The 13744-nt window shown below is 34.6% G+C and overlaps 1 protein-coding gene across 4 annotated transcripts in view; it reads right to left on the bottom strand.

Annotated features, from left to right (window-relative positions):
* NFIB (nuclear factor I B) overlaps nucleotides 1-13744 on the bottom strand; it is a 163275-nt gene that overhangs the window by 9458 nt on the left and 140073 nt on the right. The window contains exons 10-11 of one of the 4 annotated variants that reach the window (XM_058824501.1): nucleotides 10348-10430; nucleotides 1464-1552 (exon numbers count right to left, since the gene is read on the bottom strand). The exons of 1 other annotated variant lie outside the window; for it this stretch is intronic. In XM_058824501.1, the coding sequence (XP_058680484.1) occupies nucleotides 1464-1552; nucleotides 10348-10430 (172 nt within the window). The remainder of the gene's footprint in view (nucleotides 1-1463; nucleotides 1553-10347; nucleotides 10431-13744) is intronic. 2 more of the 4 variants (XM_058824502.1, XM_058824503.1) reach the window with 2 other exon arrangements.

Raw genomic sequence — 13744 nt, 5'->3', positions numbered from 1 at the left:
GCTTTAAGGGGGGGTCGAGTGACGACTGATTAAAACCTTGTGAGGATGCTCCTAGCTAGGTTGTTGTGATGTAATTTTCTAATGCCTGTCAATGCCGTGAAAAATGTCACTTTGTAGTGGGAGAATAAATCACCCCCTCCGTGCTATAAAAGCTTAGTTTGGATTCACTCCTGGCAGTACATTGAAAACTCTGGCAATTACTGTGTGATGGGGATTTGTAATGTGAATCACAGCCCTTGAGGAGATGAGGTGAATCCATTAGCTAATTTTTCATTGTACTCTCTAATATAAAGGAAGGAAATGACAAGGTCTTATTTTACTGCCACAATTCTTTCAGATTTAAAACATTGTTTCATATAAATTGAAAAAAAAAAAAAAACAAATACATAAAAAATTAAATTTCAGATTTTTAAACATCACCAGTTTTTAAATTCAGTAATTTCCTTTCCAAGTTGATACTCAAAGCTCCCAAAATTTCTAGCAATCCATAGGACCATCAGCACAATGCATCAGAAGGCATTTTGTATATAGTACATATAAATTACACTCACACACATACTAACACTAATTATTCAGAAGTACATATATTTTCATGTACACATAAATTTCTAAAAAATATTTTAAATTATTTAATGAGTGAGTGGCTTCTATCAGACTTCATCTGATAAGCTCCCAACCTACAAGCCTTACATGGACAACTCTCATTAAGTATTGAGTGCCGCAGATAATCCTGTACATGAAAAAGATAAAACCTGATGTATCAAAATTATGTTGATTAGTTTATATGCCTATTTAGATAAACACCTTCTGCTATTATCATAGTCCACTATATATTAAGAGATGTAAAATCTAATAAATTAATAATATATCAAAGGTTAATGAAGTTTATTGTTTGGTTTATTTGTTGCAGGGAGGACAGGGTGGGCTCATAGAAAAAGAAACGTCTTTTGTAAATCGTTCCTAACTTTTCTGTTATCTAGTTGAAAAATAAGATGGTTTATATCTTACCTTCAGGTATATATTAGTGACCTAAAACTACACCAGCCAATTGGTAAGAAAAGTCTCTATAAATAATATAGTTATTCTTCACCCAAAACCAACCACCACCTCAGTCATTTATGATTATACTCATCCATACCTCTAAAAGCACCGTTTTCTTTCTCTTAGCAATCAGGTCCCAAAAATATGAGAGCAAAGACATTTTTAAAGCCGAGGATCAGTATTTCCTTCAACTTGCAAACCTTTTGCATAGGACAGCATGATGTTATTTCAGGTGTCACATTAAGGGATCATCTAAAGCCAGCTTGCATGAAAGATAACCTAAATGTGTTTAGGAGAAATGTTACACACATATTTTGATCACAATGCTGTCACATATACTCTGGAGGCCCACTAAAACAGATATTGCTGCTCTATGCAACTTTTTAGAGGCAGTGTAGGGGTGGAAATAATTAAAATGTTACCTTTGCCAAGTAATTCCCAATGTATCCTCACTGGCACTGGGGTATAAATGCCTGCCGTTTTGATTCATGGTCCAGTCACAAATTCTCAGCTGTCAATTGAAACCTAGCAGTCAGATATGGATCGAGCATACTACAGTTTTTAGTACTTAAATGAATACATGCAAACTAGTACTGTACATGGCAAAAGTCTTACTTTCCCAATAAGTAACTTTAAAAAACAAAACAAAGAAAAATAACTTATTTTGAGAGATAAATGCCTATAGACTTGTTTAATATAATGCCACTTTAATATGATCCTCTATTAATAAAGCATAAAAGAGTAACTAGTGTGTAGCACATAACAATTAGCCATTATTAGATTACAAACTGAGCTGGAATAAAAGGAAATGTTAATAATAAATAGTGCGATACTTTAAGAAAGGAAATAATTATGCTGTCTTTTTAAGCAGTGCTCTATATAATGTGTATTTAGTATGGTAAAATATAATCAATATCTTCTAGCATGCTTTTTGGTAAACATAGAAGACATGCAATTTATAGAAAAATTTGCCACCAATTCTATGTTGTTATCTAGCCATTTAAGAAGAGTAAAGATATTTTGTAACTGAAGTTTATTAATCAAGTGTTACTGAAAGCGGTATTACTTAGCAAGAGGTGATAAAATTATCTAATCGTGTTCAGACTCAGAAAAGTAGAATTTAAAATACTTTACTGCATTTTAATATAAAGACAAATGTACTAAATATTAGCTGAAACAAATTCTTCCCAGATCCTCAAATCATCAGTTCTGCCTTCGCAGATTGTTCAAGCAACCCTCAGCAGCTCTGTTTACTTAACAGCTGCCCAATAGTGTTAGCAGATTTATTGAAAATATATGCTGCTTATTTTTAAGCTTAAGAAAGTGAACTTATCTGGTTTCTGAAGAAAATATATGTTTTATTCTCTGTATAGTCATGTTTATATAAATTGCTGTACTATTATATATGATTAGACACTCTGAAGATAATGTTTAATTGCATTCAATGCATTTTAGTTTTCTCTGTCCATGTTCACATTCTTGAGATAGCACAGGCTATAGCAAACAAACTACAATAAACTGTTTTCACAGGAGCACAATTTATTGCAGTCTTTTCCTGAAAAATACAAATGCTGAGGACAAGACAATATTGCAAACCTGACCCTGTCTGGCTGTTAGACTAATAAGCTTCCTGCTGTTAAGGTCTGAGAAGTGGAAATGTTAGTCTTTGATGTTTTCATAGGGATTGTTTCTTGTTTGTTATCTAAAGAACTCCAAGGGACCTTCTAAAGGCCATTAAAAGCATGACTAAACCACATGAAATTAACCAGAAAAGGAAACATGCAGTTTAAAAGTTTGCTAGAGGTAACTGTGAATAATATATTAAACATGTTTAAAGAAATGGGTAAGTAAACATTTGATTTAGTCACTATACAAAACAGGATTCTGAACTTGATTTTTATAATGGAAACATAATAAAATATGTCAGCCCAGTTATTCAATGTACAGTAGACATATTTCTGCTATTCTCCTTAAGGATGTCATCATCTTCATTACAAATGCATATTTTAGAGCTTCTTAACTTAGCTATAAAAACTCACTTGCAGCTGAAACAAAAGACTAAAAGGTTAAACCCTCCCACCCACCCCCCTTTTTTACTTCTTCACAAAATATAAAATCTATGTATAAACAACCTGTGGCTGATTAGAACCATTAAAAATATACTAAAATCACAAACTTAGCACTACCAAATTATTATATTCACTTAGTTATAACTCAAAAAATCTGGCAAGCACTTAGCTTGTTATATAGAACTTAATTGCATTTGCCATTTGGGGAAAAGAGCAAGAGACTGATATATTGCATTTCAGTAAATTAGCTTCTGCACTATATCACTGTATTCTTCCCACAGTCTGTGTGAAAACCTTCCACTCATACAGTTTATGTGTCAAATTTATCATTAAGAAAGCACCACAAAGTTTTTGAAACATATTTCATAAATGTTAGTAATGGCATGCTGCTTATTATTTACAGTTGCATGTACCTCAATTCACATACAGCCAAACACTGCAAAGAAAATAATGCAACATGTGCATTTCATACCTAATCTGTAGGCATGTACATGCACATTTATAAGAAGGTTCATGCCCCATGAGACTCCCAGCTAGTACTGTAGTGCTGTTCACTGCACCATGCTTGCAGTACTGACAACACCATGGAGAGGTGCAGGTTTGCATGACAGCTGGCTCTGTGGACAAGCCCAGGGCTGTATTAGTTGTACTGAAATACACCTTCCAATGTAAAAAACTGCTGCTCCACATTCCTCATTTGGCCCGCATGGATGCCCCATTGTCTTTAAAAATTAACCTGCCTGAAATTTTTAGTTTTTTAAACTCTCCCTCACGTAAAACTTTCTCTCCCAAGTCACTCCTATTGAAAGATGTCTGCAGGTCTAAGGTTTAGAAACACCACTTCCAAAGTCTGCATCTGCATCCTTTGCATATGTTGAGTGGCTTCTAGGTAAAAACACCGTAGAATTTAATAGAACTCTGTAAGTCTGGACTCCTTTTGATGGAAGAAGTCTGATCACAGCAGCAGTGGGAGGCTGCCCTGGGAGGATGCCCACATAGCCCAGAAGGGAAAGCTTGGGTGATAGACATGACACGAATACCAAGCTTTGGAAGGACATAAGGCACTTCACTACAGTATTTCAAATGCTATGTATAATCTGGAGTAATACTGAAAGCTTTCTGTGTACTTATTCTCCTCAGAGTAACTTACGTACCTCTAAAATCATGCCACAGTGTTAGCTGGAGTGGAGAAGGCACAGTCATTCTTACCCACTATAAGCCACCCTAAAAGTATTTCTCTGCAAGATATGTGAAGAGGAGAGGCAGGAAACTACTTGAGAAAACTTACATTTCTCAGTAGAAAGTCATAAGAAATGATCCCCAGGACATATCTAATAGCTGCTGAAAACAATACTAATTTCCTCAAATGTACGTTATAAATGAAAAATAAATGACCTGACTTGACATATGACGTGGTGAAAAGTCTTCCCTAGAAGGCTGCTGAAAAGACTTGACATTCAGTCCACAGTTCTGTGGATTTTAGCAAAGCAAGCCACAAAAACCTCACTCCATAACATCTTCCACACTCAAAACATTAGCAGCGATTTTCTTATTTATCTCTTATGTAACTACAAGAGAAAGAGGATGAGTCTATATTATGAAGTGGAAATGGATGCCCAGCCTTGCAGAAGATGAGGAGTCCTCACAGGTAGCTCAGGCATTTTCCTAGTCCTGGATCCTAGGCTCTGCCCTTATGCCTGTGATACAGCCCCACTGCTGCAGTCATGAAGCAGCCGAGAGCAGAAAACACCGCATGCATCTCTCCTGGGAGGCTGTGCAACCTCCTCATTTACAGGAAGGGAACACAAGCTTGGAAGTGGACACAGGCCTGGAGACAAGCAAAGAAGTAGACTGAGTGCTTCTCTTCTGTAGAATGCCAGGAAATTGATTTTGTTTTGCACTTTCCAGAGCTGTGAGACATACTGATGTGAAGTTCTACCCAAGAGCTTGATTTTACTATAGCTGTCTTCACAATTTAAACAGTACCCTGCAAGCATAACCATCCTGTAGTGTTTTAAGTATGCAAATCACACATACATTAAAACCCCACAGCCCAACAGCTCAATCTTTAATCACAGTATGAATGACTTTTAGGAGTTGGTATTTAAGCAGATTTTGTAGCCTTGTATGTAAAGAATGGTTAAGACTAACATCCATGTCAAGTTTCTGTGACAGCTAGTAAAAGAAGAATTGTATTTTGGAAAGTGTAATAGGAGACTGCTATAGCTTCTGTTAGTTGAGAAGAGCCCATAAAACTTAACATTTGCATATTGTCATTGTTCTGACTGAAACTTCCTTTAAATGTGTTTCCTTTCCAGCAAGCTTATGTGAAAGGTGACCTCTTAGCCATTTACATACCTCCCTGGCAATCATGTGACCCAGTTTTACGTCAAACTGTCAATTATGATAAGGGACACAATAAGAACAGGCTAAGTGTTGATAACCTGTTTCCTGACTTTACTGACAAGTTCTCTTTAGGAGTCCGCCTGTGTTCTTCTTTCAGCCTGCTGCTGAATGCAAGAGTAACATCCACTCAAAACATTTTGTAAACAAATACTCTGTGCTCAGTGGACATTGAAGTTCACAATTTCCATGATTAATAGTATGAAGGGAACTACATTTTGAACTGTGCAGCTCAGTAACTAAGGGATGCATCTGGTAAGAAGAAATTTCTACTGAAGAGACAGGGAAGGCATTTGTAGGAAATAAAAAGCTATCTACAGTTTTCTGATCATTTTGGAGACCTTACTACTATATATATTGAAAAGGTCTCACTCATAATTTTAAAATCTGTGTGAAAATCATGAATGCAACATACCATCATACCCAGAAAGTGCAAACTTTAGTGAAAACCATGACACTGAGTTTATCAGTGCAAAAATTGGAAGAGTTCATTAACTCCTCAGCAACTGGGACAGTATTGCTTAACACAGTGAAAGTTTTAGAGATTATTGTTAACAACTTTAATAGCTATTCCATTTATTTATGTTTTCTAATTAAAAATAGAATCATCCATACAAGGCCAGAGGTGCACTAAAATTAAATGGTCAAGAACAAAAACCTTGCAGTTATTTCATTCATTCCAACAGAAACCTTATTTTTTTGTGGTGTCATTCATCTGCACGTGCAATAAATACAAATGTCCATCCATCCATCCATCCATCCACCCATCCATCCATCCATCCATCCATCCATCCATCCATCCATCCATCTATCTTTTTAAACTATTTACACAGGCAAAGTATACGACTAGTATTTCTGGCAACTTTCTAGCATTATTGCCAGAAACAACATGACCTGACTCTAAGTGTTTGTCATTTCAATACCATAATAAATCCATGAAGTTGGAGAACCATGACACAAGGAGGCTAAAGAAATGTCATCACATAACTCTGAGGATCCTGATCATTAGGACTTTGTTACTGAACTAATGATCTGGTCATTAAAGTTACTTAGCCAAAGTAATGCAGGCACAAGTAGAATCTGGCAAAGAATTTATAGAGGGCAGAATTTGACTGACTTTCCTCAGTTTGTTTGTTTGTTGTTTTTTTCCTCTAGTCTAGGCTTAGAAATCTTCAATAAATGCAAATTAATAGGGAGGAGGAGGATGAAGGTGCACCCATATAATAGCAAAGATTATCCCACCTCACTTTTATTTTATTTAATTTAGCTAGGATGTTTCTCAGCAGAGATAAAGAACAATGAACATTAGATTTGGCTTCAGAAAATACTTCCACCAATGACCAACGATAAAATTTAGAAAAATTCTCTCATTCAGATACTAGCTCTTGTCATGTCCCTTGCCCTCTCCCATGGTGTTCTTCCTGCAGTTATGTTATCAACACTTAACAAGTCTCAGAAGCTGATGCTGAATCAAAAAAAGAAAAAACAAGTGGTCATCAATAATTTCTAATAGACAGAGAAGGTATGATATGAATTTTTTACAAGAAAGTGCCAAGATATATAGGATTCTCTGATGCTATTTTTTGTAACTATTTATGCCACAGCATAGAAATAGCTGGCATTTCAAGGCAAGTAATGGGGAGATCCACCAGCTAGTGTATCAGAAAGTGGACTGCATAGTTTTCATTCCCCATTAGAATCCAGTCTTTCTAAATATCAATGTCACAGGCTAAGTAATGCATATAACATCACAATTTCAGAGTATCCAGATCAGTAAAAGCCAAAAAATTCTCTCACTTGGCCTACTATGTATTGTCTTTCAAAGTTTTTTTCAGTGCTTCCCATCTAAATGTGAGCATTTAGGGTATGCTTTGCTGTACATGGTTTACTGGAATTTCTAGGAAGCTATCACTTTGTCAGGAATCCATGTGAGTGTGCATTGCAAAATACCTGTGTAACTTTTTATTTTATTGTGTTACTGCAACTTAAATGGGCTACATAATGGCTCTTCTTAACAGCAAAAAAACCCACTCGTGGGTACTTGCTATTATTCCTCATAACCAGAGAAAATAAATCTTCATAAAGACTCCTCCAATGAAGTAAAAAAGGTACTAGTGACAATATTTATTCTTGAGGGGTCACTGTGCATTACAGGGAGGAACGTTTAAAAGATTTCTCTGGAACTAAAAGCAATGGCTTTCTAATTGAAAATTTCTCTCCACTAATACAAAATGATTAATCGCCTTATTTCACATACCCCTTGATTTTTCTTTTCATTCATCATGGGTTGCTTTAAAGCAAATACATTTAAAATCTGCCACAAGAAGACTGGTCTCTTTTGCATTGTTGTAAAGTAATGAAAGGACATAGTAAATCAATCCCATTTCTGCCTTACCAAAGGATAACCTTGGCTCTATTGAAGTTGTTTAGACAATTTCAATGCTCTACATTACTTTCTACACACACACACACACACACGTTTGTTTGTGTGTGTGTGTGTGTATAGTCTGTCATCTTTAGAATTGGAGATGAAGGTAACTAACGAAGGTAACTAATGAAGGTAACTAGTGAAAGTAACTAATTCATTAGAAACATACCTATACATACTTATATGTCCATATTTATCCATCTGAAAAACTTTAAGTATTCTGTTCTTTCGGATAGTTTGAGCTGGGCATACTAGTCCTTAACTTTCTACACATCTGTAGGCATTCATACACACACACACACACACACACTCAGGCAAACACAGATATGTCCATTGCATATGTTAGAAGAGAATAGTGAGTTAAGAGCAAAGACAATAAAACACTGATATTTTTAAATATATTACATGGCTCATTGGTCACCAATTGATGCTCTTGGATTAATATAATGAGACCATGAATCCATACACTTTAAAAAGGGGAACATTGGTTTAACACAGTAGCATTAAATAATTTTTCTGCTTCTGAAGTGCATATTAGATTTAGCTTAGTTTCCACTTCCCTTTAAGCCATTTGGCCATGTTTTACCATGGAAGGGAGTATCAGACACAACACATGTCAATACCAAAGACCTTTGAGATCCCCCTCACTTTGATGCTACAAGGACACTGCTGAAATTTTGAAATCTATTTTGATCCACACAAAGACAAAAATAAATAGAAGATGCCAAACATCAGCAATATATATGTCAAGTTCAGCCAGGACAAAATTAAATATGCTTCTACTTTCTGGCATGTGACAAGACATTAAGAAGTCTTTCAATGAGCTTGGAAAGTGGAGTAGGCCTAAGCAGGAGCAGTCTGCAGAAAGAATTGTGTCCAAAACTACAAAGGGGAAAAAACATATTGCACATCCCTAAATTAAGAGGATGTCAGAGATATTTCAAAGAACGCTGTATAAAACTTCACAAGAACTCTACAAATTACATTCACTCTGTATAAAAAAGAGAGGTGTTGTGTGTGCTTTAAAAAACAATAATCATATGTTTTGTATCTTGAAAAAAAAACATTTCATAGTAATTAAAACATATTTCATAATAAAAAATCTTTGAGAGGTTTAAAAAAATCCAACAAAACAATATGGCAGAAAAGTTATTGAGAAATTAATGGCTAGAAGAGCCACTAATAATCACTACATATTTTCATAATAAAGTGCATAGATGTTTGAATTTAAGTCTTACTGGTTAAAAAAATAGTTGGCAACACATCAGCTATTTTGAATAAATTATCATCTTTATGATTTTCTCTGAACTCTGCATGTGGTGACCTTTAAAACGGATATACTGCCTCCTTGCCCTGTGAGTGGGTATGGATAGGGAGTTTCAGCTGAAGCAAGGGTCAGCTATATCTTAATGATGTAGAACAAGTAGGTTTTACTGAAAAAAGAAACAGGAATGCATATAAAATGCTGACAGTAACACAAGTCTGAGAAAAAAATTAGTATAACAAATACCAAGCCTATTTTACGTCCTCTTTCTTATTGCCACATTCAGCTTTTCTCCTTGCAACATTTCTATTGCTGTGAACTTCAAAGTCCTATACTGTTAACATCTAAGAGGAACACAAATACACATCATAAAGTACATTAAAATACTAAAGGTTCTGAATTTATTTTTGAAATGTACCATTTCTGCATGTGCATGGCCTAGCTACTGACTGCAGCTAATTTATTTGTATGCCGTCATTAATCTCAGCTCTATATTTTCACAGTTTGGGTAAACACTTCATTTGCATTAAATTTGCAGCATTAATGAGATGTGAAATTTAAAATGCTACTTGAAATATAAATGATGTAAGAAACTAGAATAAAAATGTGTTTTTGTCACATTTGGAATCAGCAGACCAATTTAAACCTATTATGCTAGAAATGATGATGTGCTGCCTTGAGAATTCAGTTTTACAACTGATCTTCTAAAAGTAAAATGAAGACATGTATTAAACATCTGGAGGAAATGGAAACAAAACTTGAAAATAATAAACTGTATTTTTTGCTTTGAAAGTTTTGCTTATTTTTATAAACTGACTTTGAAATTAGTATTTGTTTCTTAAACACCTCATTCTACTTCCTAAAATCCTATTAAAGATTAAATGTATGAACTTCTGAAAAAAAAAATATTGAAAGAAACATATCAGGAGTTCCTTAAGATGGGACCAGTCTAAGAAAGAAAGAATAGGCTGAACTGATATTTCTTAAAGCATTCAATTTGTTTAGAATAAACATCATCTTCACGTGACAAATACTGAAAACCTCAAGATTTCAGTCTAATCCAAGATACCCGTGGCAGCATGTAGGAAGGTAACACCACAAAAGCTTCTCTACATCATTACACCTATGTGAAACTTGCCCACCTGTTGCTGGTGTAGGAAGGATGGGTCTCTTGGGCTTAGTCCCACATATCGATTGGCTTGGGATGTGCCTGAGGCTGTGTAGGCTGATTAAGGAAGAACAAAACATATTGATAAAAATACCAACCTATCATATCTATTACCTTGTGCAGGTACAGTACAAATATGAGAGATCCAGAGTTATGATTTTGCAATATATAGGAAGTGTCTTTGGCTTTTCTTTTAGAGTAAGCAAAAGAAATATTAGACCAAATTTGGAAAGGCATGTGTAAATTCCTATAAACTTCAATGGAAGCTGCATGTGTAAATCACAATGATGTCTCTTGACAATAGTAGTTGGATTGATTAATTTTTTTTCAAATTATTTCCTAATTTATTTATTTTAACTAATCACACTTTTAATTTCCATTATACCAATCTAAAGCAACGATGAAACCACTAAAATTACAATGCTGACAGAAAATATTCATGATCACGTTATTTTTATTTCTGTAAAGGCCCTGTTTTTACCAAGTACCAAACAAATGTAAAAGTAGAACATAAATTAGAACAAAAATTTTGGTTCGCTTATGTGTCATTAAATGAATTTTTGCAGTCATGGGATATAATCTGATTAATATTTTCCTAAGAAGGGAGCTAATTCTTACTGTGCAATATAACAGAAAGTATTCAACTCCATCATACACCAGAAAACAGTATTTTCTGAGGGGAGCGACTAAAACAATTCTCTCTCTACCTGCTTCAGAAGACTGAAGAAATCCTTTTCTGAGGAGAAAGGGAATGTCAAGAGAAGCTAGGATTAGCCACAGGGAATGGATCCTCCACCTGTAGGACAAATTCCTCTCTGGTATCTCCCACTAAGTCCTAAAAGTCATCATGTTCTCATGTGGCACTTATCAAATTAGTTAGGTGGTCTTACTCAACCTCCCAGTGTGGAGATGTCCACACTGCAATCTGTAGCATCATAGCCTGGAAATTTGCTGGAAAATTACCGATGACTTAGTAGCAAAATTACTAAAACTGGACAGACATATACAAGCATGCCAGTGAGAAGCTAGATGAGAGTACTTACTAAACTGGCCTGCAAATATTAAGTTAAAATGGTAAAAAACCAAGAAAATGTATTCATTTTTCAAAAAATTAAAAATTCTATATACAGTAAATAGGCTTTATTGAAAAACTATAATAAGAATTAACCAATTATTAGAAGGAAATTATGATGGAGGCCACAGGGTTCCACAAATATTTTTGTAAAGCCTGATGTTCTTTCTCATTATTAAAAATTCTGCTACAGCACTTCAGAATGAAAAGCAGTGCAAATCATGTGTCAATTTATTTCCATCACACTGAATAATAATGATAATTTTTTGTCCAAGGTATATAAATATAAAACTATATGTATTTTAGACAAATCAATCAGTCAATTACTGCAAATAAAAGTAAAACTATGCCATAAATCATGCTAAGTGTTGATTTTCCCATTAGGTTAACATCAGTAATCTGTGTGGCGGACCTGTTATGACTGATAATACAGTTTGACTGATTATACAGTTTATACGTATTCATATATAATTTATATATCAGAAGGACACGATCCCTCATTTTATTGTTATTTTCTTTATCAACAAGCTATATTTCTTCATTGTTTTATGCTCTTACAGTTATCAACCCAGTGTGAAAAGCCTATATCAAGGAAACAGTTTTCTAAGAATCATAACACACCTGAGCACGTAAGGTGCTGTACCTATCTTGTAGGCAGTGCGGTCACATTCAAATAAAATTTGCACATAGGGATTTTTTCTATTCTTATTTATGTACTGTAGTGGCAAGAATTTACTTGTAAACTAATATGGAAGCATGGAGGAAGCCTTACTTTATGTATCTAAGCCAAGGTGTTCTAAAGGTTCAGCGGGAATCAGCTACTCAGGTTCCCATGAGTTGCACAAGAAACTGGGTGATGATTTAATTGGAAAATATGATCTAAATAGTTCACTTGGTAGTAGGACAATGTACAGATTAAGTATGCTTTCCTATGATGATTAAGGTCATATAACCAGAAAATATCCCAAAACAGTTCTGGCATTTACTGTGTTCTTTTTGCCATTTTTATCAGAAACCATGACCTCATCTAAGAGAGATACACAGGCCAAGAACAATCATGTCAAAGTGGAATGAAACCACAAGTACTTGAAATTGTACAAGCATTTAATTTCTCAGTTTTCTTTTCTGGTGCAAATGTTTAGAGCAACAGCTTTTCTTTGCTGCTAAAGCTAACTCTTATAAAAGATCAAAAAACTGTACCACAAATCACCAGTGAAGCTACAGATATACTCACGGCAAAACTATTATATTAACAAAACTAATATACTGAAAGGACAGATAAAATGCTTCCATATATATATGTATATGTGCGTAAATATATATGCATATATATATATATATATACTTCAGCAGTAGTTTCTCCAAAAGTTACTACTATCTTTTTATGATAAATGCTTAAAATAGTTTTCACTTTTACATCTTATGCCTTTGAGTCTCACATCTTCCTCAGATTCTAATGTAAAGTTTTAAAGTGGTATAACACCTGAAAAGGATAGTTTATGGTCTCCATTAATGGCAGACCAATAGTTAGGGACTGTATTTGAAGTTCAAATATTAAATAGGTCTAGAACAAGTCATTTAAATGTTACAAATTCTAAAGAGACTGATACTTTAAAGACTTAAGATTTTTTTTCCAAGAATCTGGAAGTGTCTCCTAAAAATCTTCATTACTCTGTTAAATGCTGGCAACATGGCCATCTCAAATCCAAATAACAGTTCAAGAACAACAGAAATTCAGAACACAGTTAAAAAGCAGCATTCTGCACCATTTATTATGAATACTCTGAAGGGAATAAATTAGTCTAGATATTTGCCTGTATTTCTAGAACTGCAATTCCATTGAAGATAATAGGATAAATAACATGATCCTGTATGTAGTAAAGAGATTAAAACATTGAAGTTAGAGTTTGTTACTTTCTATTTTAAAAAAAAGCAACAAGCACATACAGTGGATCTACCATCCCTTGTAGAAATGACAAAGAATGAAAATTTTCTTTTGCCACAGCAGTTGTTTTTGCTAAAAATGACACAACCTATATTAACATGCAATTATCATAGCTCAGATTCAGTATGTGTTGTAGCAAGGTTCGATTTCTGTAGGAAAGTTCATTGAGGAGCAAATTTTCCAGTCCTTGTCTGGAATTCCATCTCTGGGTCATTGTAAAACCTTACTGTCTGGGTGTGCTTCTCAATGTCTTAACAATGTCCACCTCAGATGAAAAAAAACATTTTCTTTTTCTTGAATAATGGTCAAATATGCAGGCTTTTCCCTTTCATTTTGCTTGTCACGTCACAAACT

The sequence above is a fragment of the Ammospiza caudacuta genome, chromosome Z (assembly GCF_027887145.1).
Source record: "Ammospiza caudacuta isolate bAmmCau1 chromosome Z, bAmmCau1.pri, whole genome shotgun sequence".
NCBI lineage: Eukaryota > Metazoa > Chordata > Aves > Passeriformes > Passerellidae > Ammospiza > Ammospiza caudacuta.
This window is presented reverse-complemented; position numbering and strand designations above follow the sequence as displayed.